The 23,744-nt window shown below is 54.5% G+C and overlaps 1 protein-coding gene across 12 annotated transcripts in view; it reads right to left on the bottom strand.

The window, feature by feature from the left end:
* Positions 1 to 6,254: 6,254 nt before the first annotated feature.
* Positions 6,255 to 23,744, bottom strand: part of EIPR1 (EARP complex and GARP complex interacting protein 1) — a 136,754-nt gene continuing 119,264 nt past the window's right edge. For all 12 annotated transcript variants that reach the window (XM_001503640.5, XM_070236751.1, XM_070236758.1 and 9 more), the window contains 4 exons: positions 13,262 to 13,398; positions 10,672 to 10,839; positions 9,113 to 9,280; positions 6,255 to 6,812 (listed from right to left, as the gene is read on the bottom strand). In XM_001503640.5, the coding sequence (XP_001503690.1) occupies positions 6,638 to 6,812; positions 9,113 to 9,280; positions 10,672 to 10,839; positions 13,262 to 13,398 (648 nt within the window). In that variant the 3' untranslated portion in view covers positions 6,255 to 6,637. The remainder of the gene's footprint in view (positions 6,813 to 9,112; positions 9,281 to 10,671; positions 10,840 to 13,261; positions 13,399 to 23,744) is intronic.

Genomic DNA, 23,744 nt, shown 5'->3' with positions numbered 1-23,744 from the left:
CGGCAGCTACTCTGATCACTTGAAGTCAGTCTGACATGTCTGAATACCTCTCAGTAAGCAAGAGGCTCCTCTGAGGAGCCCTCAAGGATGAAAATCATCTAGATGGACACGTTCGGTATCCTCAAGGACACCGAACAAGATGCCCTCCCTGCTTGGGACCAAGCGCCTCGGGCCTCAGCCCGGAGGTCCACCAGCAGGCGTCTGGGGAAGCCGGCTGCTCCTCATTTTCTGTAGGTTTGTCCGCCTGCCCAGGGTGCTAATGCAGCAGCTGCTCATGTGTGGCTGGCCGGTTCACAATTGTGCTGGGGCTTTTCCTCGTCTGGCAGCCCCACGTCATGTCTGGGCCCTCCTAACCCAAAGTTCCATATATTGGCATGACTTCCACACAACATACAGTCTAGCTCTCCCAGATTTCAGGTGTGCGAGAGATCCTCCTGCGGCCCACAGCGGCAGCCTCATCAGGACATATCAGGAAGTGACAGATGGATCCCCACAGACCAGCAATAATCCAGATCTTTCCCTCACAGGTCTCACAGCCAGCAGCTGTGGAAGTCACCATTCTCTGCCACTTAATAGCCTCAGGCACTTGAGAAACATCATTTAACTTCATGCAACCACTTCACAGAGGAGAAGACTATGGCCCAGAGAAGCTCAGTGACTGTCAAGGTCCTGGGGCAGAACCAGGTGAAAGCCATGTCACAGAGTTCAAGCCTTCTGCTCTGCGCCTCCCTGCTGGGGGAGCTGGCCAGGGGGCCAGCCAGGTGGGCAGGGCCAGGTGAAATGGGCCAGGTGGGTAGGTCAAGTGAGCAAGGCTAGTTGGGCAGGCCGGGTGGGCCCTGCCAGGTGAGCAGGGCCAGGTGGGCTAGGCCAAGTGGGCAAGGCCAGGTGAGCAGGGCCAGGTGGGTGGGCCAGGTGGGTAGGGCAAGTGGGCAAGGCTAGGTGGGAAGGCCAGGTGGGCAGTGCCAGGTGAGCTGGGTGAGGTGGGTGGGCCAGGATGCCTCATTGCCTCCCGAGGCAACTTGCACAGAGGGAGTCCAAGCTTGGCCCTTCTCTCCACGGTATCTGGGCCTCCTGTCACCCTCACGTCACCAGATCTTCCACATGGGTTTCTGGGGGACCTCTCAGGAGTCCACAGAGGATGGGCTAGATTCTCCAGGCCAACAGAGGGCACTGACCCTCACAGCCAGCTGCTGAGCTCATGATAATACCCGGGGCTAACTCCCACCCAGCCAGAGTGTCACTCCGTCACCCTGCTTGCCGGCAGGACACACTGCAGAGATAAAACGCTAGCTTCCCAGGGAGGCTGCAGGGCACAGCTCTGAGTGATGCCACGCCAGTTAATCCATGTTGCAGAGCTTGTCCCAGTTCCGTGGGGATCGTCCCGAAGAGGCTGGGGCAGACCCTTGAGGGAACTCATCCGCCTGGCCAGCTGGTCTGCCTTGCTTTCAGTGTGCACTCGGAAGTGCCCTGCACAGGACACCTGCCAGCGGGGAGCCGAGTCTGATGATCTAGTCAGGCAGGTGAGGAGGCCTCCATCAGCCAAAGAGGAGCGAGCACATGAGTGCTTTCGGAAACAGGAAGGGAATTAGCCATTTATGAACGTCTGCTCCTGCTGGGCACCTCGTGTACGTCACGCAGTTTAACTCGCACCTTTGGGGCGAGGGTGTTGTTATCTCTTCACACATGAGGGAACGAGCACCCAGAGCAATAAGGAGATGCCCCAAGTCTCCCGGTCAGGAAAGGGGCCAATCATGACTCGAACCCAGGCTCTCTGGCTACAAAACCATAAACCCCATTCCAGGCACTAAATGATGCTGAAAAAAAAAAAGGTGAGGATTAAAGACAACAGCATCCTCCAGGCATGTGCGACGAGCCCAAGGGTGGGGAAGCAGGTGCTGGCCGGGTGGAGCAGGCCGTAGGGTCATCACTGGAGTCTGGCTCAATTCGGGCAAGCTGAGGGAGGGAGGGCACCGACAGCCCTGGAGAGGCGGGTGGGCCTGGGCCTGTGCTGTGTCGATAAGCTGCGTTAGGGACCTAGGCGACATGCCCATCCTCAGCACCTGAATTTGTCAGGTGCTGCTCTGCAATTGGCACAGTCTGTCTGATTACAAATTAAACAAAACGAATTTTCCCCCATGGCCAACTGCAGAGTTTCTCCCCCAAATAAACACATGCACATGAGCCGCTGGTTAAAAACAAACCCAACTCAAGCCCTCTCCACTGCATCAGTTCAAGGGGGCAGTGAGACAGCCACCCCGACTTCTGGAGGGTCCTCCAGGAAGGCTGTGCAGAGTCACCGCTCGCCCAGGAGCAATCCAGGGGCTGCCAGAGGGAGCCAGGGAAACCCTTGGCTCTGCCCCAGGTCACTGTCAGAGCTTGGAGAGGGCAGCCAGAGGGGCAGCTGGCAACACCCTGCCCTGCACGCCACTAACTCTGAGCGCCCTGGGGGACAGGCCCAGGAGCATCCAGCCGTGAGCTCCTGGCCATGGGCTCAGGAATCGGAGCTGGAAGAGCCTTAAGGTCATAGGTCAGCTTCCCTGTGTTGTACACAAAGGCCCAGAGAGAGAAGGGACTCGATCCATGTCATCTAGCCAGAAAGTGACCAAGGGGCAGAGGACCGGGAACACCACTCACTATTTCATATGACTGCACAATGGCGACGTGGCCACATCCTGGCCATGAGCTCCTCGGCCTCTCCGAGCCTCTTTTCCTTCCTGGGTACTTCAGGAACCAGGGAGCCCACATGTCCCCGACCCACGGCTGGTCTGCTCAGCATCAGGAACAATGACTCCATCCCCGTGTCCACATGGGCACTGCTCCCGGCCTGGCGGCTGCCGTTGACAGGAAAACCACCGGTGCATCCCTGCCTCACTGGCTTGGAGAACATCCCTCGTGAGTCAGGAACCAGTACGAGTGCCCACACTGCAGGACGTTAATCTGCACTTTCCGGGCACCCCCGTTCCCAGTAGAGACGTGGCCGTGAGTCCAGACCCAGGCATTTACAGCAAATCATGGGCTGAGATCAAGAGTCTCTGTTCCGATGGAGCTCAGGGCCGCGTCAGAAGACAAGGCACGTGTGCCAAGGCATGATAAGGAAAGAGGGATGGATTCCAGAAAAGAGCACCCGGGATGGCCGGGGAAAGGGGCTGCGTCCAGTGTGGGAAGACGAGAAACGCCGAGTGGGGAGGGATCCATGCGGGCCGGGCGGGTGGCCTGTCCTGAGCCGGACCACAAGCCAAGGTGACATCGGTCGACACCAGGCAAGGAGGGTGGCTGCTTCCACCTGGGAAATGATGTCGGCTTCGACCGAGTCTGACAGATAAATGCCCATGGAGGCTGAGATTCCCGAGGGGAGAGGGGCCAGGGGCTACAGCCAACACGGAATCCCTGCCTCTGGGGTGGGCCTTATGCCCACACAGCTGTGTTTTCTGGTCTGGGGCTGTGGGCCCTGCCCGGCCCCTCTGGTGGGCACCCGGAGGGCTTCATCACTTGGGCCCAGCCCTCCCCTCAGCCAGTGCCCAAGCACAGTCAAACAGTACCAAATGACAATATTGAGGCAATTCCGACATAACGGGTTTCCACACGCTTATTAAGCAGTAAGACACAACAGGCATGAATTATTATGCAATAACTCATGCCTAGAAGCAATTTTAGACACAAAAGTCAAAAGATTCATCATTATCATATATTCAGTTCTATTTTTCTTTTTCACGCTATAAAAAAATCATGTCTAAATCTCCTAAAACCATCATAGCTACATCAAAAAGCGGATTGGGCCATCAACTTCGACAGTTTAAAATAAACCAGCTGCTGAGCAGGAAAAGCTCTTATGAGTGCTTTACTTTAGGTTTGAGTTCTGTTATTCTGTTATTGGGAGATGATGATAAATAGCCTGTTTCTCATTGCTTCTTAAAAACAAAAAAAGAAGGAAACTGCCCTCGAGGGGCCAAGTATGCCTCGGAGCAAGACCTCCCTGGAGCTGTGGGTACCTCTGCATTAAGGAGTGTGGCTCCCAGCCCATGGCCCTCTCCCACACAGACCCTTTCCTGGGAGGCTAACCATGGCCCGGGCCAGCCAGAGGGCGGTGGCTCCTTACCCTGGGCATCCTGGCTGGGGGCTGCTCTCTGGGCCCAGCTGGGGGACTCATTAGCTGGGCAGAGAGCACAGTGATGCTAGAGAAATGGGTTCCAAGTCCTACCCACCTCACAGAGAGGGCACTTGCGCCCCCAACTTGGCCCAGGCCCCTTCAACCCAGCATGAGGACCCCAAGGTGCAGAGAACCACGGCTCAACCGCAGCATTGCTGATGCTGACACCCCAGCCCCACGAGTCCCTCTGGAGCCCCCTTGGGTGGAAGAGTCTTGTCCTCTTCTGAGAAGGTCAGAGACAACCCTGCCCCCGCCCCAGAACCACCCCAGTACCAGCTCGTGCCCGCCCCATACCTGCCCCAGCGCCCGCCTCAGATAAAGGGTTTGATAAGCTGCAGTGTTTAGGGGAGGGGGGGAGTTGCAAGGTCAGATCTGCATTTCAGCAAGATTGCTCTGAGCAGGAGAGAAGATGGTTGGAGGGGGATAGAGCAGAGGGGCCGGAGATGGGGGCAGTGGGAGATGGCAGGGTGCTTTGGGGCTGGAAGGAGTTGGGGCTCCCTTGGGTGTGGGTGAAGGATGGGAAGAATCAGAATGATGCATTCACTCATCTGTGCAGTAATGGATCTGCTGGGTGCCCAACAACACGCAGCAAAGGAAACTGGGCATTTGCCCAAAGGAGCTGAAAACTTGTGTCCACACGAACACCTCCACACGGATGTTCACAGCAGCTTTATTCATCATCGCCAAAACCTGGAAGCAAGATGGCCTTCAGGAAGAGAATGCATTAATAAACAGTGGTGCATCCAGACAAGGGAATATTATTCAGCACTAAAAAGAAATGACCTATTGACCCATGAAAAGACATAAGGGAAATTTAACGCTTATTACTAAGTGAAAGCAGCCCATATAAAAAGGCCACATACTGTATGATTCCAACTACACGACATCCTGGAAAAGGAAAAACTATGGAGAGAGTGAAAAGATCAGAGGTTGTCAGGGCTTGGGGGAGGGAGGGGCGGACAGGCAGAGCACAGAGGAATTTTAGGGCAGTGACAATACTCTGTGACACTGAAATGGGGGATACATGTCATTATACATTTGTCCAAACCCACAGGACATACAACACCAAGAGTGAACCCCAATGTAAACGATGGACTTTAGGTAATAATAATGTATCAGTATCGGCTCATCAGCTGTGATGAGCTGTAACACTCTAATGGAGATGTTCATAATGGCGAAATTATTAGGGGAGGGGAGCATACGGGAACCGCCTGTACTTTGCTCAATTTTTCAGTGAACCAACTGCCTTAAATGTTTTAAATTTTTAATTAATAGACTTTTAAGTCTATAAACTGAAAAAAAAAAAAAAAAAAAGCCAGAAAAATGGTGGGGGCTGGCCATGGCTCCTGCCCCAGGGCCAGAGCACCTCACAGGGGCCTGCTCATTGCTCTCACTTGTCCTCTCTGTCCTGGCGAGGTGGCCTCGGTGCATCTTCCTCCTTCTGAGGACATGGTTCCTGGGAAGCCACCCACTGCGGGGTCGGAAGATGGCGCGCCCTCTCTCTGCTGGGCATAGGGCCACCAACGGAAGGAGGCGCAGTGGCTGTGGTCCGGCCCGCGGCCTGCCGCATCCCCGAGGGGATCTGGCTGGCTGGAGGCCACAGGGCATCAGAGCCCAGTTCACCACCTGCAGTCATCCAGAACAGACCTGCAGGTCCTCAGGAGGTGGGACAGGCAAGAGCCGAGCGACCAGTGCTTTAGGATCACCAAGAGTGGGATGAGACCACAGTGCACGGTTTCAGTGAGGAAGAGTGCTGGGTGAGCCAGGAGCACAAGCGTGACTTTGGGTGACAAGGAGCCACACCTCCCATGCCATTGGCATGACAGGAGTGGGAGCCAGCACAATCAGCGCACAAGGACAGCCCGAGGCTGACAGAGACACCTGGTCATGAACATGGCCAGGGCTCCCCATCTCGCCGGCCCAGACACCACAGTCGCAGAACACAACCCAGGACGCAGCCTGGCTCCTGTGAGCTGTGTGCGAGTGGAGCCGGCGGGGATGGCCCCTCGGCTCCTCTTCTGGGCCAGGATAGAGAAAGTGAACAGACACCACGTGACGAGGCCGTACAGGGGCAGAGTTCCTGGAAGAACAAGCCAGGAGCACGGGCAGCAGTGTCTTACTCGTTTATTTCATGTTTAATCTCAAGAGAAAGGTAAGTTAAGTTATGGAAACAGATTTTATTTTTGAAGTGAAACTCACAACATCCTGAAAGGAGAGAAGAGAAAGTAAGTAGCGACTAGGCAGGCACCAAGTCACGTAGCAACAGGGCCACAGCCCCAGCACGGTGTGGAGGACGATGCTTCCACGTGGAGCCGGGGGAGACAACGCAGGTGTCCGGTGTGCAGTCGGCAGGAGCTCCACCATCACTCATAGCCGCTGGTGCTAGAGGACGGCAATGCTGGTTCTCCCGGAGAGGGAGCCAGCTGGCAAACCGCCTGCCTCCAAACAGTGGCCCGTCCCCGAGCCCCGCCCGAGGATGAACCGGGCTGGTCAGAGCAGTATGTGATACTTCAGAGCCCTGGGCACCCTGTTGATGACCAGCCTCCCATCGTAACTCAGGGAGGCGAAGAGCCAGGGGTCGGCCGAGGACCAGTCCACGGCATACACGCTGTCCTCGTGCTCCTCGTAGGTCGCGATGACGCTGTCCTGCGGGGGCTCCTGACTCCTGCAAGGCACCAGAGACCCACGTGAGTGAGGCAGGGCGGCCTGCACAGCCAGCGGCACGAGCCTCGGCGTCCGCATCCGCAGGGCGGGAAGAACCCCAGTGGCCCATGTTGGGCTGATGGTGCACTCTGCAAGAGCACATAAACCCCCCACAGCCATGAAGCGCGGTGTTCGCAAGTGGCTGATGGAAATCCACCTTCCACCTGTCTTCTCTGGCTTTGGAGCAGTGGGTACTTGGGGCGATCTACGAGGCACCTCTTTGCTTCATGGGGCAGTGACGTTCACAGGGCTGAGTAAAGAATGAGGAGAAGCCCCTGTGACGTCTGAGCGGAAGGGAGCTTGTGGACTGGCCTGCGCAGCCCCTCAGCATGGGAGGAGCAGGGGCCGGGCGTGGGGAGCCCGCTCAGGGCCAGGCAGTACAGAGCTGGCATGACACCTGCCTGTGAACACAAGCATCGCAGGCCTTGCCTGCCTGCTGACGGGACATGACAGGCTCTCAGTTCCGGGGCCTGACACCCAAACTGCCCAGGGGCAGGGGCCACTCTCCACCTGGCCTGGGCTCCGCGGGCCCTTTCCTTCCCATCTCACAGACAGTGTCTACTCTGGGAGCACATGGAGCCCTCCATGCCCTTGGATTCTCTGGGGGGAGACACGGCTTCTCCCTGAGCCCTGCCCACCATCCGCTCCTGCCCTGGAGTCAGCTCTGTGCTCCACCCGACCCCAAAACGCATCACCCTGGGAGGGGCCGTCAGCGTCAGCTAGGGCTTTGCTACCAACACCACATAAAATCCTCTCAGTTCTGGTCTCCTGAACTCAGTGAGACCTGTGGACAAGCCGCAGGAGCAGGCCTGCAAGAAATCCGGGGACACTAGGTGTTGGTGTCATGGCACCTGGCACATCCGCCGGCCACAAGCTCCCTCCTTCTTCACATGCTTCTCTGCACCGCCTGCGTGGGGCAGCGCCCGTGAATCACACAGGTGCCACTGAGGGGCAACCAGCCTCCACCCAACAGGGACGGGACACGGACTCCGCCTGGCTCTGAGCAGAGGACAGTAAAGAACACCAAAGCCAGCTGCGCGACGGGAGACCGCTGGACTGACCCACTGCAATTCTGTCTGAATATGTGTTTCTAGGTGTTGGAACAGAAAGGCAGTTGAGTCAAAAGACACAAATTGGCAGACTGCCACCGTGGAGGGGGCTCCAAACACAGATGTCTTCTCATGAAGTGATTCTGGGCTACGCTCAGGTGGCAGAGGAAGGATTCAGACAGAACGGTGGACAGAACCTCAGAAGGACAAACTCCTGCTGTACTCAGGGCTCAAATGCTCCACTTGACTGCGTTTGCTCCAGAAGCTGCTCCTCTGGAATCCGGGAGATGTGACTCCGTGGTGGCGTCTGAGCCATGCTCACTCACAACGGAGGAGGCAGCTGCCACACACGAAAAGGAATCCACTCCAGAAGCCAGCGGCATCTCCTTCCGACACCCACAGGGCAGACAAAAAGACCCCGGGCCCTCTCCACTTCTTTCTCTCACCTGGGGCAGCCACGGCCGCGCTTGGCTCACAGCCAGGAGCCCCAACGAGGGATAGGTTGCCCTGCTCTGCACTAACCAAGAGTGTGACCTGCCTGAGGCCCGAATCCCTGGGACCCCTATGTGTCTCAGGGATGCAAGCCCTGATTTGAAGAGCAAGCCCTTGAGTGGATGCAATTAGGATCGGAACACTGTGCACAGGAAAGAGACTTTGGAAAATATACAACCAGGATGGTGGGACCGTGGAAACATGCATTGGAGTTTGGCACACTCTGTGTGAGCAGACACAGGGCTGGGGCTGAGGGGGCTGGCTTGCGTTCCCAGTGCACCACCGGCCAGCGAGGGCCAGCAGGCCTCACCTCTGAACCACACACCTTGAGTCCATGACAGCAAGGAAGGATGCCAATAGTGAGCTCTCTCATGGGACTATTATGAGGATCAATGAAGGTTAGTTTTCACGACCACTCAAGTTTAAGTTTAAAGACTAGTGACAGTCTTTAAAATCTTATGTACACTGTTCAATAAGGCAATGGAAAGACATTGAATAGACACTGATCTTAGAAACCACACCAGAAGGCGTCAGCTAACCTAACCCAACTCCAGCGCCCCACATCTGGCTGCTAATCAGCTCTAGAACCGTGACTCCATGCCTGCAGGGGGGTGCCATCTGACCACACACCGTGTGACATGAGCCACCCGGATGCATCGACGGTTTGTGAGAAAAGGAAGCCCTGGACCACAGAGCCACCCGTGAAGGTGAGTGCTCTTACTTCTCCTCCGGACGGCGCTCCTCCTGGTCACTCAGGTCGTCGTCATCCACCAGATGGCCGAAGGGCTCGGAGGAGATGGACACCATGTTGGAAAGGATGACCCTGCTGTCACTGCTGCCGGTGAGGACGAGCTGGTCGTGTGAGTGGTTGTAGCGGACACTCCACACCCTGGAAGGCAAGGAGACGATTCTAACACACCGACAACTGACCCCAAATTGCACAGCCTGACGTGAGGTAGTTCCCAGCAGATGGGCAGGCTTATTGTCTGTTTCTCTAAAATCCTCTCTGAAATCCCAACAGACAGAGATGAGACCAAAAGGCAGCACAGACCTCAGAGGGAGAGGGAGGCTTACTGCTCAATATTCCAGACCAGCTTTCTAAAATTCTGAAAACAAAAACTGCCCAGAAGCAAAACATGGCTTAGGGATAACCTGTGCCATGAAGCCAAACCCCAGGCAGCCTCCCAGAACAGCTGCCACGGGCTCAGGAGGGGATCTCGGGGCTGGGTCACGGGGCCCAGGCTTCCTCTGACACACACGCCCAGGGAGCTCAGGGAGCAGAGTCGCCCGCCATGCAGCAGGTCTGCAGGCCCAGCGGGCAGTGGAGAGGGCCCACATAGCCTGCAGGCAGAGGCAGGGAGGTGGGTGCTTCTCCTCGGACTGCAGTAATTACAGTAACTTACTGAATTCGTCCAAACTGTATACCAGCATTCTGGGTTTTTCAAATTTTCTGAACTCAGAACAATATCGCTTCTGGTAAGGAATGGAAAGAATTCAGAGCCGTAGACCACAGAAGGGCTAGGATGTGCCCCCTTGGCCTGAGCGAGGACTCCTGAGCACAGCCTGGCTCTTACTCTTCTAAAGGTTCCTCTGTGTGCACACACACATACAACCATGCACACACATGCACACAAGCATAGACACACACACACTCACAGACACACAAGCATGCACACACACATGCACACAAGCATGCACACAGACACAGGCACACATGCAAAAGCACCCACTTTATGTGAATAAAAACTGGCTCATACTATGCACACTATTCTACAACTTGAGCCCTTCACTTAGCAAAAAGTACCCGGTATATAGTAAACATTCAGATATTTTGGGAAGAATGACTGATCTTGGGCACTCCCCATATCTGTACACATGGTTCTTCCTCATTCTCTTGCACAGCAGTACAATCCCCATTGCATGGATGTCACTGGATTGACCTAACCAATCCCCTCTTGATGGGCACTCGGGCAGTTTCCAGCCTTCCTGCATTGCAAACGATGTCGCGTGAACATCTGTGCACATTTATTTTTGCATATTTGAACCAGCGCTATTTCAAGAGAAAACAGAATCTAATGTTTTTCTTCTTTTCTCACGTTTATAAATCACAAACATTCAGATTTGGAATTAGTGTTTCTTTAGGAAAAATAAAACTGGTTGATTGAATGATTCAGAGCAGCACAAACTAAGCTGGTTTGTGCCTTTCCGAATGGAAGAGTAATTAGCTAAATAAATTACATAATCCCCTCTTCCCCAAAGCAGCAGGCGAGAAGTCACTACCAGTGGGAATGCTCCTCCAGGGTCTTCACAGGCTCAGTGACGTTCCGGGTGTCCCAGAACTTCACCTTGCAGTCGTCCCCACAGCTGGCTAAGTAGTACTGCTTGTTGGGGTTGAAGTCGAGGTCCCGCACCAGCTGCCCGTGGGCATTCTCTATGCAGTATATCTGGCTGAGGGAGAAAGAGAAGAGCACACATGGCAGGAAGTGGGTTACGATAGGCCGCCGACTCCGCAGACTCGCACATTTCCCAGACCCCACATAACGCCCAGCCCTGGCGGACCACCTGTCCCCCGCTGGCATCCAGCCGGGGGCTCCCCTGCTCAGTGAGGCTGGGCTCAGGCGCCAGAAGTGGCTGCAGACACCAGGAAGCCTGGCGTGCCATCCGCGCCTCTCGCAGTGGTGACGCAGGCTGCGCTTTCTCCCGGAGCGCATCTGTGATCCTTGGCAGGCCATGCAAGTGACGCTGGTTTGTGGCTGTCAGAAACGTGACTTGGTGTCTCAAGACTGACAGTGAGCCAGAGGGACGGTGATGCCAGGGAGAGGCAGAGACAGACTTTGGGATTGGACACCCAACAAATTTCTGGAAGGATGCAGTGAGAAGAGAAAAGAAAAGAAGAACGGACAGGGGGTAGGCAGAACACAATGCTGCTGGAAAAGCTGTAACAACAACTAAGAAGCTGGTGCTCATTATGGCCAGGCTGCTCCTTCATCCATTCACCTACCTCGGATGCCCACAACGGGGGCACCTTCGCCACACCCCAGCACAACCCACGCCATCCACATACCAGACATGGACGGGGGGTTGGAAGCAGCCACACGGCTGTTTAAGGTACATGCGCACACACACACAAACATGGGCACAAATGCACAAGCACACACATGTGCATGCACACACACAGCTAGCTGAAGCCCTAACCCCCTTGGCTCCGGGCTGCTCCTTGCAGGATCTGAACTCAGTCAGCCCGTCCACCATGTCCACTCCTTCTGATGCCACAAACCCAACAGAGCAGTGGGCCATCCGTGAGGCTGGACAGTGGCTAAAAACAGAAGCCTGCACCGGGTCAGGGCCCGCCGTCCGCCCCAGCGTGATGTCCCATCCGCACTGCCCTCTCCACTTCCTCCCTCAGGTGGAACTTCTCTCTCCCGCAATCACTTACTCTCTTCTCGAGTCTGAAGGCCATCACCGGGTGTTGCCTTCATGTTTCTCTGCTCTCCAAGGCAGACAAGCCCAGCCCCCTTCATTTTTCTCCCCCGCATTGGATTTTCCAGCCCTAAACCACTTATAAATCTTGAACCAGTTTTTATATCCTTCGCCTTTCCAATATCCTAATATTTTTTCCTAAAATAAGACACCTCAAACCTTAAGAGTTTCCAAGCGAAAAAGGAAAACGTATAAAATTTAAAATCTGTCAAAGTCCTAAGGAACTAAGTCCTAAGGCAGTCACACACGCACGGAGTATTTACTGCGGGTTACTGCATGCTTTAATACAAAAGCATAGTACATTCTAGAAGAAACATTAAAAACACCCTGGCTAAATAAAAACCAAAGCTGTTTGCAGAAGCAGCAGCAACAGCCAATGACAGGAGCCATGGCGCCCCTTTGTTGCCCATCATCCCAAAGAGATGACCAGGCACAAGGAGGTGACCACAGGACGTCACCCCCAAAGACACGTCTGTTATCTTTGTGACAGGGTCTGTGATGTCAGTCTTCGAGTTTCTTGTCTTTAGATACTGAAATTCTTCACATCCTAGAGAAATGGACTCCAGTCAGGATGCTCTTCATGGTCTGAGTCCATGGCTTCCAGCTTCTGATTGTGAAACTACACAACCCTTTGTGCACATACGTACACACTAGAAGTGGTGATTATTTATTAGCCCAGAGTTTTCAGAGGGGCCACAGAACTAAATTTAAAGTTGTGCCCCTACCCTTGAAGGCAATACGGTTATTTCATGACATCCGTCTTTGCAGCTTAGTGATAAATTATGGTGTGCTGAGGGGATAAACTGTATCTTAAAAAAGCTTGCACGGGCTCCCGTTGCCATGACAACAGAAGTGCACACCATCATTCCTCTGCCTATCAAAACCACACCTGGAACAGAAAAATCACTCTTATTTGTTCCATTAGAACTGCTGGCTGTTGCATATAATGACTTAAATGACAAACTATGATTACCCAATAGGTGTGTATCTTGAAGGCACAGAAATGGGCACAGACCACTCCACCGCCTAACCAGAGGACTGCAGCTCTCAGCTCGTGGGCGCTAACCCCAGAGACCAAGAACTGGCGGTCCCCATCTCATCGTGAGGTGCTGCGAAAGCTTGATCTGCACCCTGATTATAAACTGCCACCGCTGAAGGGGCGGCCACACAGAACATTAAACAACCGCCTGAGGAATGACGGTCCCACAGCAAAGCACACACCAGCTCAAGCTGGGGCAGAGAAACAAAACAAGATTATGATTTTCTATAAAAATGAGAGGAAGCGAGACAAGCCAGGTACCCCCAGACCCATCTGACCTGCGGAAGCGGAGGGGACAGAGAGAGCAGAAGGCACCCAGGGCGCGTCTGAGGGGTTGCACCGTTCACTGACCTCATGCTCCGCGTGTCCCACCCTCGGACAGCTGTGTCGTTCGCTGTGGCCACCTGGGTGCAGTTGTGATGCGGGCTCCACCGTCCCGAGGTGAACTTCAGCTGGCCCTTCCCTTCCAGCGACGCCGAACTGGCCAGCTGGGAATTTGGTGATGTTTTCAAAGGAAGAAGAACAGAAAAGTAACTGGAACTCTTTTCTGAAAATTTAAGAGGATATCCTGTTCTTAGAGGATATTATTGAAAATAATTACTGAAAATGATTAGGAAGCTCTGTCTTTGTTTCCTTCCCTTAAAAGGCTAGAATGTTGGAACCTTATTTGGAAAAACCTATAAAACTGGGCACAGAAAAACCCAGAAAGCATATTAATAGAGCCTCTATGACAGAGGGCTTGCGGGTGTGTGCTTGGAGGTGATCTGCTCAGACTCGAAGGCAACAAGACGACATGACTCACACATCTGGCTTCTCCCGAGGACAGAGACCCAGCGATTCCAGAGAAGAGAAGGACGAACAGGTGCAACCTGATCAGACATCGTCTCACCTCGGTCCTGAGGCCTCTAAATCCGCCACAGGGAGTTAATTAACCTCACAGGTAACGAGAAGACCCCCAGACACCCACCGGGACTGTCTCGGGCAGAAGCCTCCACCTCTGCAGAGTTGGAGAGGCTCTTGGCTATACGCCTGGGAGACGAGCTCCTTCTGGATCTCATTCGTCTCCCGCCCCACCCACATGCCCACTGGGATTTTATGCACAAAGGCACATCACACTGGCTACGTCACTTCCATTTTTGGTCTGAAAACCTATCCGCATAGCGACTTCTAAAAGCAAGGAGAGTGCTCCAGGCCTGTGCACGTGCTAGTCCCCCACACGGCCCCCCAGATCCCAGCACACATGAGTCCAGCATCACTTCAACACTGGCCTTGCTCTTAGGAGCCCTCAGAGAGGGGACCTGGAGCAGGCCACCGCAGCTCTGGAGAGAGGCCAGAGGGACGTTTAAAGGAGTTGCTGGGGCAGTTGAGCACCCCCTGTGAGCATCCTGGGTCCTGCGGCCCCATCTCAGAGCATTATGGGGCCCCTGCAGCGCAGGGGCAGTACGAGCGCCCAGAACCAAGATGGACAGGCCTGGGGCAGCCCCATGGAGCGACCGGTCAGGGCAAGGGGATTTGACTAGAAACTCAGGGGAAAACATCCCATTTCCTCTCCAGGGAGTCTGGCCTAGGTGAAAAATATGACAGTGGTAACATTTTTAAAAAACGATTTTTCAGGGTGAATTCCTTTCATTCTAGTAACGTTGCAGGGAGAGATCACAGGCCAAGGACATGCTGACCGCCGAGCAGAAGAAGTGCTTCACCTCTTCTTCAACTTGTCCCAGAAAACCTTTCCCCAGAACCACCAACGTGCCTGCCTTACTGACTTAGTATATCACACAGATGACGAGTCTCTAGTCTCAGCACACCGCGGCCCTCGCTCCACTCCTCCTGCCTGCACGTGTCCCCTCTCACGGGGACTGAAAGGCTGAGGTGGATGAGAACGACGGGTGTGTCTGTACGGGCCAGCACCTGGGCAAAGGGCAGCCACACTGGGGCATCAAGCAAGGCAGTGACAGCGTCTCTAAGGAGATGCACAGGGGGTGGCCTGAGGACTGGGCGAGGCCAGCAGTGCGTGCTGACGCTGCTACCACATGCCTTCCCAGGTGCGAGGGTGCCCTCCCGGGCCCAGCCCGCTGCCCACAGCCCCACGACGTGCTGGGCAGTCAAAGCAGGTCCCCCTGGAAAAGCGGGGCTTCTGTTTTATAACACCCCAGTCCCAATGTCCGTGCCGTTCCACAGATGAAGCGCGACTTACTAGTCCTCCCTCCACAGAAAGTTAAAGGGCGATTTCTGGTCCACGCCAGAAATATGCACCACGTTCCTGCCCGTGGGGGACACGGCGCTGGGCGTGGCGGCGACAGGGAGAATGAAACAGGAATGATCACTAGAATGCCAAATGGGCGGAAAGCACAGGCCCAGCACCTGGGGACTGGAGGGGATCATATCCATGCCGCCGAGGACAGGGCAGCTCCAGGGAGCAGTTGTCATGGGAGACAGGCCTGGGGGTGACTGGAATACGGAAGGCACAAAAGGCAGGCAGCGCAGCAAGGGCAGAGGCAGCAACCAACAATGAGGACATGTCAGGGAGCAGAGCCCCCCAGCCCCCAGGCCAAGGACGGCAGGGTCAGTGGAAAAGTGGGCTGTGGCCATGAGCCAGCCCACACGAGTGCAGGGAGTCCTCAGGAACAGAGAGCCAGGTGCAGCACCTGCTGGGGAAGATGCGGCAGAAGTGGAGGGCAGTGCCGGAGGCCGGGAGAGACGTCAGGAAGGACAGAGCAGCTGCAGGAATGGGAAGGAGGCCACCGGCTGAGCCAGAGCCTGGGTGTCCCCAGCTCTCAGCAGGAGGACCACGGATCACGAGAACCCAGGGGTCTCAGGGCAACCTCAGGAACCACGCGCCCCAGAGCCCGCCCTCTCCTCCTCCTGCCCCTGTCCACCCACTCCAGGCCTCCTCTCACCCTCAAGGCCGCCCCCAGGCAGGGCAACAGGGCCCAGAGCACCTGAGCTTGACCCTCCAAGGGCAGCACTCACAGAAGGCAGAGCTGATCCGAGACTCACCCCAAAATTCCTCAAGAAGGACACTGACAGCTCAGCTGGGTCAGGAGCCCATCAGGACCAGCCAGCAACACTCAAGCGGAGGGGTAACAAAGAACCAGTGGGTTGTGTGGACTGTGCGGGGCAGGGCAGCATAAGAGGGGAAGCTGTGTGGATAAAACGGGGGCGGCTGCAGCCCTCTCCTCCCCAGCACCAGGTTTCACAGCTGCTCTTTCTTCGTTTTTGCAGCAGGGGAAATTCAGTCCAGGCGCAGGGTGCACGGCGAGGGAAGCTTAGCCTGGATCATCACAGAGACCCTGAGTACTGGCGACTCCAGGGGAGGCCTGGTCCCGACGTGCAGCTCAGAGGGGACCACAGAGCATGCAGGCCACCACACCAGAGCCACCACCGCAGCCACAGAGGAGAAAGAAATGGCGGGGGAGCCTCATGACCTGGGACCTAAGTTGTCAGCCACAAGAGGCGGGTCAGTGAGAGCCCATCTGAGAGGAGGTCAAAACAGATCCTTCCAACAGCTGTGAGGGAATGTGGTCAGCTAAGGAGGAGGGTCAGTGGCAACATTATCTCAAATACTGACACGGTGCCAAACAGGCATTACTACAGGCAAAGGAGAGCTCACCCCGGCTTTACCTTCTCCAACTTACTCTCAGGTTCAATGTTATAACCTCCACAGAGACAGTGAACTAAGAAATATTTTTGCAGTATATCCCCTTAAGGAACAAAATTAGTCAAACATAATTCTCCAGGTGCTATTTCAGTTTTCTGAAGACCTACTCATCAAGTTAATGACTATTCATTGATGACACCACAACACTAAAATATATATGTACAAGATCAACAAGCTGGAACATAAAACGGTTGAATAGATATTTCTAATTAATGTTCTATTAAACAAATTGATTCATTATCAAACTCTTCAGAAAGATAAAACATAAAGGCCACGGCTTTAGGAGACAGGTAAGAGAAATCCAACAGAGTGAATTCTCCAAGAGGCTGCAGTGGGAAGAGAACATAAAGCCGTCCCATACTGGACAATCTGTAACCTTGAGCGCAGCAACCCACATGACTCCTCAACAGGACGGCGCTGTCGCCTAGCTCTCTGCATTTAGATCTCCTCCTAACTCCATCGGGACTCCTCGGAGAGGTTACGTTGGCAAAACGAACCACTGCTTCCAAAACCCACAGTGCGTAAAGGGGTTCTGAACTCTAGCTTGTGGACTAGGCCAGACTTCGAAACAGTAAATTAGTTAATTAACTAATCCATCAACCACTCATGCAACTAACAAGTATTTACTGAGTGGGCCACGCAGAGTCCTACGGGGGAGGGGGAGGAGGAGGAGGGCTGCACAGGTCTCAGCCCCCTCCCACTCACCTCCCCTCCCACTCACCCTCCCCTCCCACTCACCCCCCTCCCACTCAACCCCTCTCCCACTCACCCCCCCCACTCAGCCCCCCACTCACCCCCCTCTCCCACTCACCTCCCCTCCCACTCACCCTCCCCTCCCACTCACCCTCCCTCTCCCACTCACCTCCCCCCACTCACCCCCCTCCCACTCACCTCCCCTCCCACTCACCTCCCCTCCCACTCACCCCCCTCTCCCACTCACCCCCCCACTCACCCCCCTCCCACTCACCTCCCTCCCACTCACCTCCCCTCCCACTCACCCTCCCCTCCCACTCACCCTCCCTCTCCCACTCACCTCCCCCCACTCACCCCCTCCCACTCACCTGCCCTCCCACTCACCTCCCCTCCCACTCACCCCCCTCTCCCACTCACCCCCCCACTCACCCCCCTCCCACTCACCTCCCTCCCACTCACCTCCCCTCCCACTCACCCTCCCCTCCCACTCACCCCCCCTCCCACTCACCTCCCCTGGCTCACCCCTCTCCCACTCACCTCCCCTCCCACTCACCTCCCCTCCCACTCACCTCCCCTCCCACTTACCCTCCCCTCCCACTCACCCCCCTCCCACTCACCCCCCTCTCCCACTCCCCTCCCCTCCCACTCACCTCCCCTCCCACTCACCATCCCCTCCCACTCACCCCCCTCTCCCACTCACCTCCCCTCCCACTCACCCCCCTCCCACTCACCTCCCTTCCCACTCACCCTCCCCTCCCACTCACCCCCCCACTCACCTCCCCCGGCTCACCCCCCTCCCACTCACCTCCCCTCCCACTCACCTCCCCTCCCACTTACCCTCCCCTCCAACTCACGCCCCTCTCCCATTCCCCCTCCCCTCCCGCTCACCCTCACCCCGTGGCTGCAGAGGCAAATGCACTCAACAAAGGAAATGCTTAACTTGGGCAGTAAAACCAAGAGAACTGGTTATCAGCCACTGCATGTTCATGTCCTAGTTAAATCATCACAGTCACATGATATATACATTAATATCCCCATTTTACAGATGAGGAAACCGAGGCACAGAGAGATTAAAGTATTGCACAATAGAAAAACAGCTAGTGAGTGGCAAGGCCAGAATAAAATAATAATGTTAAGTTTAGAGAAATTTCAGAAAAGCAGAACTCATCCCCAGCTGGAGGAACGAGAGAAAGGTTTAATGAGGACTCAGAACTGGAGACGGGCGTTAAGGCTCAACAGAACTCAGGAACGAGGTATTCCCGCAAAGACAAAGGCATCAACAAAGCAGAGTGACAGGAAACACAAACACATGACTGGACGGGGCACATGCTGGGGAGTCAGAGACCAACAAACAGGCAAGGTGGTGTCGGCCGCCCGAGTCGGGCAGGGCAATTGGCAATTGGCATGTCCTGGAGCTGGGGAGTGGAGTAAAGAAAGCCGAGCTTGTGGAAGACGGACCTGTCCACTGAGGCGGCAAGAGGCAGAAGTGCCAGTGGCAGGCAGCGTCTAGAGTGGCCCCACGGCACCACCCCTGGTCTCCACAGCCTGCACGATCCCCTCCCCTGGGTAACCAGCTTCTAACCAAAACAATTCCTCGATGCTGAGGGCGTCTCATAATTGGATTATACGAGACTCTGACGTCTGTCTTGCTGGCTTTCATGGAGCAAGTTGCCGCATACCGATGCCCACGTGGCAGGGAACCGAGGGCGGTCTCTGGCCAACAGCCCACGAAGAACCCGGGCCCTCGGGCCACCTGCATCCTGCCACAGCCTTGTCCGTGAGCTCGGCAGCAGAACGCACCCCCCCAGGCCTCAGCTGAGACCCTGGACCCACTGACACCCAGACCACAGCCTCATAAGAGACCTGAACTGCGCCCAGATTCCCAAATCCTGACCATCCACACAGAAGCTGAGCGATGACAAACGTGGGCCATGCGAAGCAGCTGACTTGGGGTCATCTGTTAGAGAGCAGTAGCCAGCTGACACGAGGCGCTGACCAGAGGGAAGGGGAGACCTCCACGAATCTCGACACTCACAGACAGGCCTGGTCCTGCCCCCTTACTCAATGGGGGGGAAAACCAGGACCAGAGAGGATAAGTGACTGACCCGTGGTCACACAGCTAGCAGTGCAGACACAGGACCGGGCTCCTGCTGTGACTCCCTTGCTCACCCTGATGTGTGAACCACCGTGACGATGGAAACCCCATGCCCGCAGGTGCAGAGGAGTCTGCAAGGCCCATTTCAGTGAAGCCTGCAGGAGACGTGGCGTCAGCTCTCGAGGTCTACTCAGGGCAGCAGCAGGGTGGGCGCTGCCAGGCAGCCAGTCCCGTTTCTTGGCTGCCTGGTGACAGGAGACAGAACTTGGCGAGAACTCCAGAGAGGGCAGTACACACGGCACCTGCCCTTCAGCATTGACGAGAACTGAACAATGCCCTCCGCTCCACAGGGAGGGGTTCCAGGGATCCCACAGCCTCAGGTCACGTTCCTAGCCCTAGACGTGAACAAAAGAACACGCCTTCCAATGAACCAATGCCGTGGCCCACGCCGCCAGGAGCGATTTGCGCAACACGTCTAGGAAGGGTCTCAGCACGAGGCTCCCAAGGCAAAGGTGGCTCTCCCTGCAGCCAAGCCCAGAGCAGCTGGCGCGCAGAGCTGGGGGCACCACACGGACTGAACATGCGCCTGCTGCACCGCGGGGGATGGAGGACCAGCTGAGAAATGCATGCGCCGCCTTCCCACCTTTCGAAGGAGAATAGCCAGGCCGGGCAATGGCAGGGCTGTGGTGCAGAGCGTAAGAGGCATGAAGCACCCACGGAGACAGGTCCCACCTGTGCGCCCGTGCCCCTCCACTGCCAGGTGGAAGCAGCTGGCCTGTGCAACAGCGTGACCACCTCCCCAAGCCCCTCTTCCACCTGTCAGACTCTGCACAGCCACAGGCTCTGCATTGCAAGTCCCTCCCCACCTCCAGGAAATGAGACTGCTCCAGGCCAAGGATGAGAGCTTGCTTGCCTTGCCAATGACTGATTTAGGCAGGGACATGTGGTCGTGTCTGACAAGGGCACAGAGGGACTTCCAGGAAAAGCTTTCCTTACAAATGAAGGGAGACACAAGAAAGAAATCTGCTTTCTCTTTGTTGATGTTGTGGGAGTCTGGATGTGATGGCTGGAACCACTGCAGTCACCCTGCAGTCATGACAGGAGTTAGCAGTGACAAATGGACATGACAGCAGCTGGGACACTGAACTAACCAATCCTGGAGTTGCTTTATTTCCATGTTTTCTCTCACATCAGATAATAAAACCGCCTCATCCTTTAAGTCATTTCTTGTGATGAGTGGGAACGCTACAGATGTAGAACACTCCTTGCCTCTCTCAGGCTAGGAATTCCAGCCCCAGCTTTGAATATGAACCCCTTCCAGCTGCGCTTCCTCGTGAGCAACCTGACTTAGTCTCTTTGAGCCTGGCTTTATCTCATGTAACTTCGAGATGTTACAGAACCCGCCCAGCGGGGTTATGAGAATGAACTGAGATATTATCCCTAAAGAGTCCAGACAGCCCCTGGAGCTCTGATCCGCCTCTAGGGATGAGAACAGAGGGGAGGGGGCTGCCGCTGTGTTCTGGAGCAGAAGGTGAGCCCACAACTATCTGCTGGAGTGGTGGTGGGAAGGGGATTCGGCAGGACAGCCCCGAGACCCACTGCTGCCCTAGGACACGGGAGGACAGGAAGAAGGAGGATGTGATGGAGAGCTGGGTCCGCCACGGCAGGACAGCTGGCTGCCCAGGCTTCTGCTCCCGGACGGCAGGAGGCGGCACACAAGGGCCTAGAGGAAAGATGGAGGTGGACGCCCAGGCCCCACGACGCCCAGGGTCACAGGGACCGGCCAGCACCTTGGCCCCCAAGCGTAGCTCACACTGGACCCACAGGCCCAGTGGTGCTGGTGGGCTCCCACACACCATCAAGGACTCTGTCCACTGGGAAGAAGCATTCCAGGTTCCAGAGAGCTGACGCATGAGGGTTTTGAGGGCAGATTCAGGCTCTCTTTGTAGAGAAAAATTTATGCCTTACACACGTAACTGCGGGCTTGACCTCAGCTCTACGCTCAAAACTAGGAAGGTGGTGAGTGCAGATTTAAGTTTTGTAACCAAAACGGATGACATGACAAATATTTCTGTCACACCAATTAGAGATTAGTGATCTGCTGGAGAGACAGATCTAATTATGGTTGATTCTTTGGAGAGGGAAAAAGATCTTTTTTGAAGAATAATGAGGGCTGGAAACACTGAGAGCCTGCAGTAACTAAAGCCCACCGTGTCCTTCATGTATGAATTGTGATCACCACCAGCAGACCTTGGGGAGAGCAATTTAATTATGAAGCGAACACAGATTGCTTTTTGGTATCTCAGTTTCTCTCCTCTGTACCTCTTGCCTCTGCACTAGGATCCTACTGGATCCAACCCTCATTCATAATCCAGTTCTGAAGATCACGTATTCTAGCCTCTCCATCCCTCCTTGCATTCATCCTTCCCTCCCTTCTTTGATTTCTCCCTCCATCCCTCCATCCACCCATCCACTCATCCACACATCCACCCCTTCATTCATCTATCTATCCATCCATCCACCCATTCATCCATCCATCCATCCATCCACCCACCCATCCATCCATCCACCCAACAGGTATATATCAAGTGCTTGCCATGCACCAGACACTGTGGGTGATGTTGTCCTCACATAATGTCCACTGTTAAATGGTCCTACTCTATAGAGTGGACATTGATCTCTACCTTACAGATGTGGACATTGAGGCTTAGACAGGCCAAGCAACTTGCTCAAGGTCAGACTGTGAGTGAGTGGCAGAAATGGGACTTGATTCTGGAGCTTGGAACGCTGCCTGGACTCCCGGAGGACTCACGGCCTTTAGCCTCTCCCTCTTATGTCTCATGTCCTCCAGTACTCCCCTCACCTTAGCCACTGGCCCCCGCCTGTCCCAGCCTATTCGAGTGAAACCGGAAAATTTAAATTAAAGGCATCATCTATACATTATAACTGAATGGCAAATTACAAAAAGTCAGAGGCTATATCTGCGCTCAAAGCTCCAGCCGCAAGTCACACTTCAAGCAGCCCTTGGATGCAGCAAGAATTCAAACCCTGGTGCCGATGACGTGCGTGCATCAAACCTCCCAGGTTTAGCAGCTGATTTTTCTTACATAGACTTAATTTTTAAGACGTATGATTACTCTTTATTACCAGAAAGAAGTCTTTGGAGAGCCTGGGATGCAAACACTCACTTGCTGGACACCAACATCTAACCAATTTCAACTTTTAATGATTTTTTCCAAGATTTAACTGCAAGATTAAAAAAATAGTAGTTGTCTTCAATATTTACAAAATCAAAAGAAACATGGAGGTATTATGCTGTGATATTAGATATGCAACTCAGTAAATTACTTACCTCCATTTTTTTCTTAAAGATCATGGCTTTTAAAAAAAAGTATCTTAAAACATAAAATGACTGCTGTCTGAAAGCTGTGGTTCTAAAGGTTCTATTTATTTTAATGATGCAGACACTTCTCAAAATGTTTTAGAATGCCTTTTTGTGAGTCTTACAAGAAAACTCTTTCATTGAGTTTTAACGTTTTCCACTAACCAGCTTTACAAAGCTTGGTTAACTATCTTATTTACCAGATTTTGCTCCAAATAACTTTTGACTGTTTCCAGAAATCAAATCCGCCCCCACAGGACAAAATGGTCCTGGCCGTCTAAGATACTCAGATACCGAGCCGGGAGTTCTGAGCAGGCGAGCATGGTGTGTGGCGCACAGGAGACCCCAGGAAATTCCTTTGTGGATGATGGGGTGGAATCAGACCTCAACTGCAGTCCCAGATCTGTCACGCAACCCATGCCACCTTCAGAAAGCCCCTTAGCTTCCTTGAGCTTTACTCTTCTGTCAAGTGGCCTTGGGGTCTGTGTCCTTGTTTAAAGGGACTACTTTAAAATTAGTGAGGAATGACAACGTGTTGAAAGACTTTATGAGATCTGGTTACACACAGGGTTAGGTACAAGGCACGGTCTAGGTGTCGTGGGGAATCCCAATGAGCCCCCTTACTGTCTCCTCGTCAACAGGGGCCATCTGCCCTTGCTGAGTGACAGCAAATGTACAGGACCGATTCCACGCTGACCAGGCACTTAGAGCACTAGGACTTTTCTCTCTAATTAGACAGTGAAAGAGCTGCCATATTCTCAAAGATCTCAAAGATCTTCAGACACCGTAGATGGGAAGGAGGACACCTAGTGGAGGGGCAGTGACCTTCAAATTCTCTTCAGGGACGCCTGCTCCCGGAAGTGGCGGGGGTAGATGCCCTTTTCTCTGTTGCTCCCACTAAGTACAACCAAAACCCTGGACTTCATACACAAAACAAATATAGGCAGACTCTGGAGGGTGGAGAGACGGCAACCAGCGAGGGGCCTGGGGCCCGAGGACCCCCAAT

This window comes from Equus caballus, chromosome 15, assembly GCF_041296265.1.
Source record: "Equus caballus isolate H_3958 breed thoroughbred chromosome 15, TB-T2T, whole genome shotgun sequence".
Lineage (NCBI taxonomy): Eukaryota > Metazoa > Chordata > Mammalia > Perissodactyla > Equidae > Equus > Equus caballus.
The sequence above is the reverse complement of the archived record's forward strand: the minus strand, read 5'-3'. Positions and strand labels throughout refer to the sequence as shown.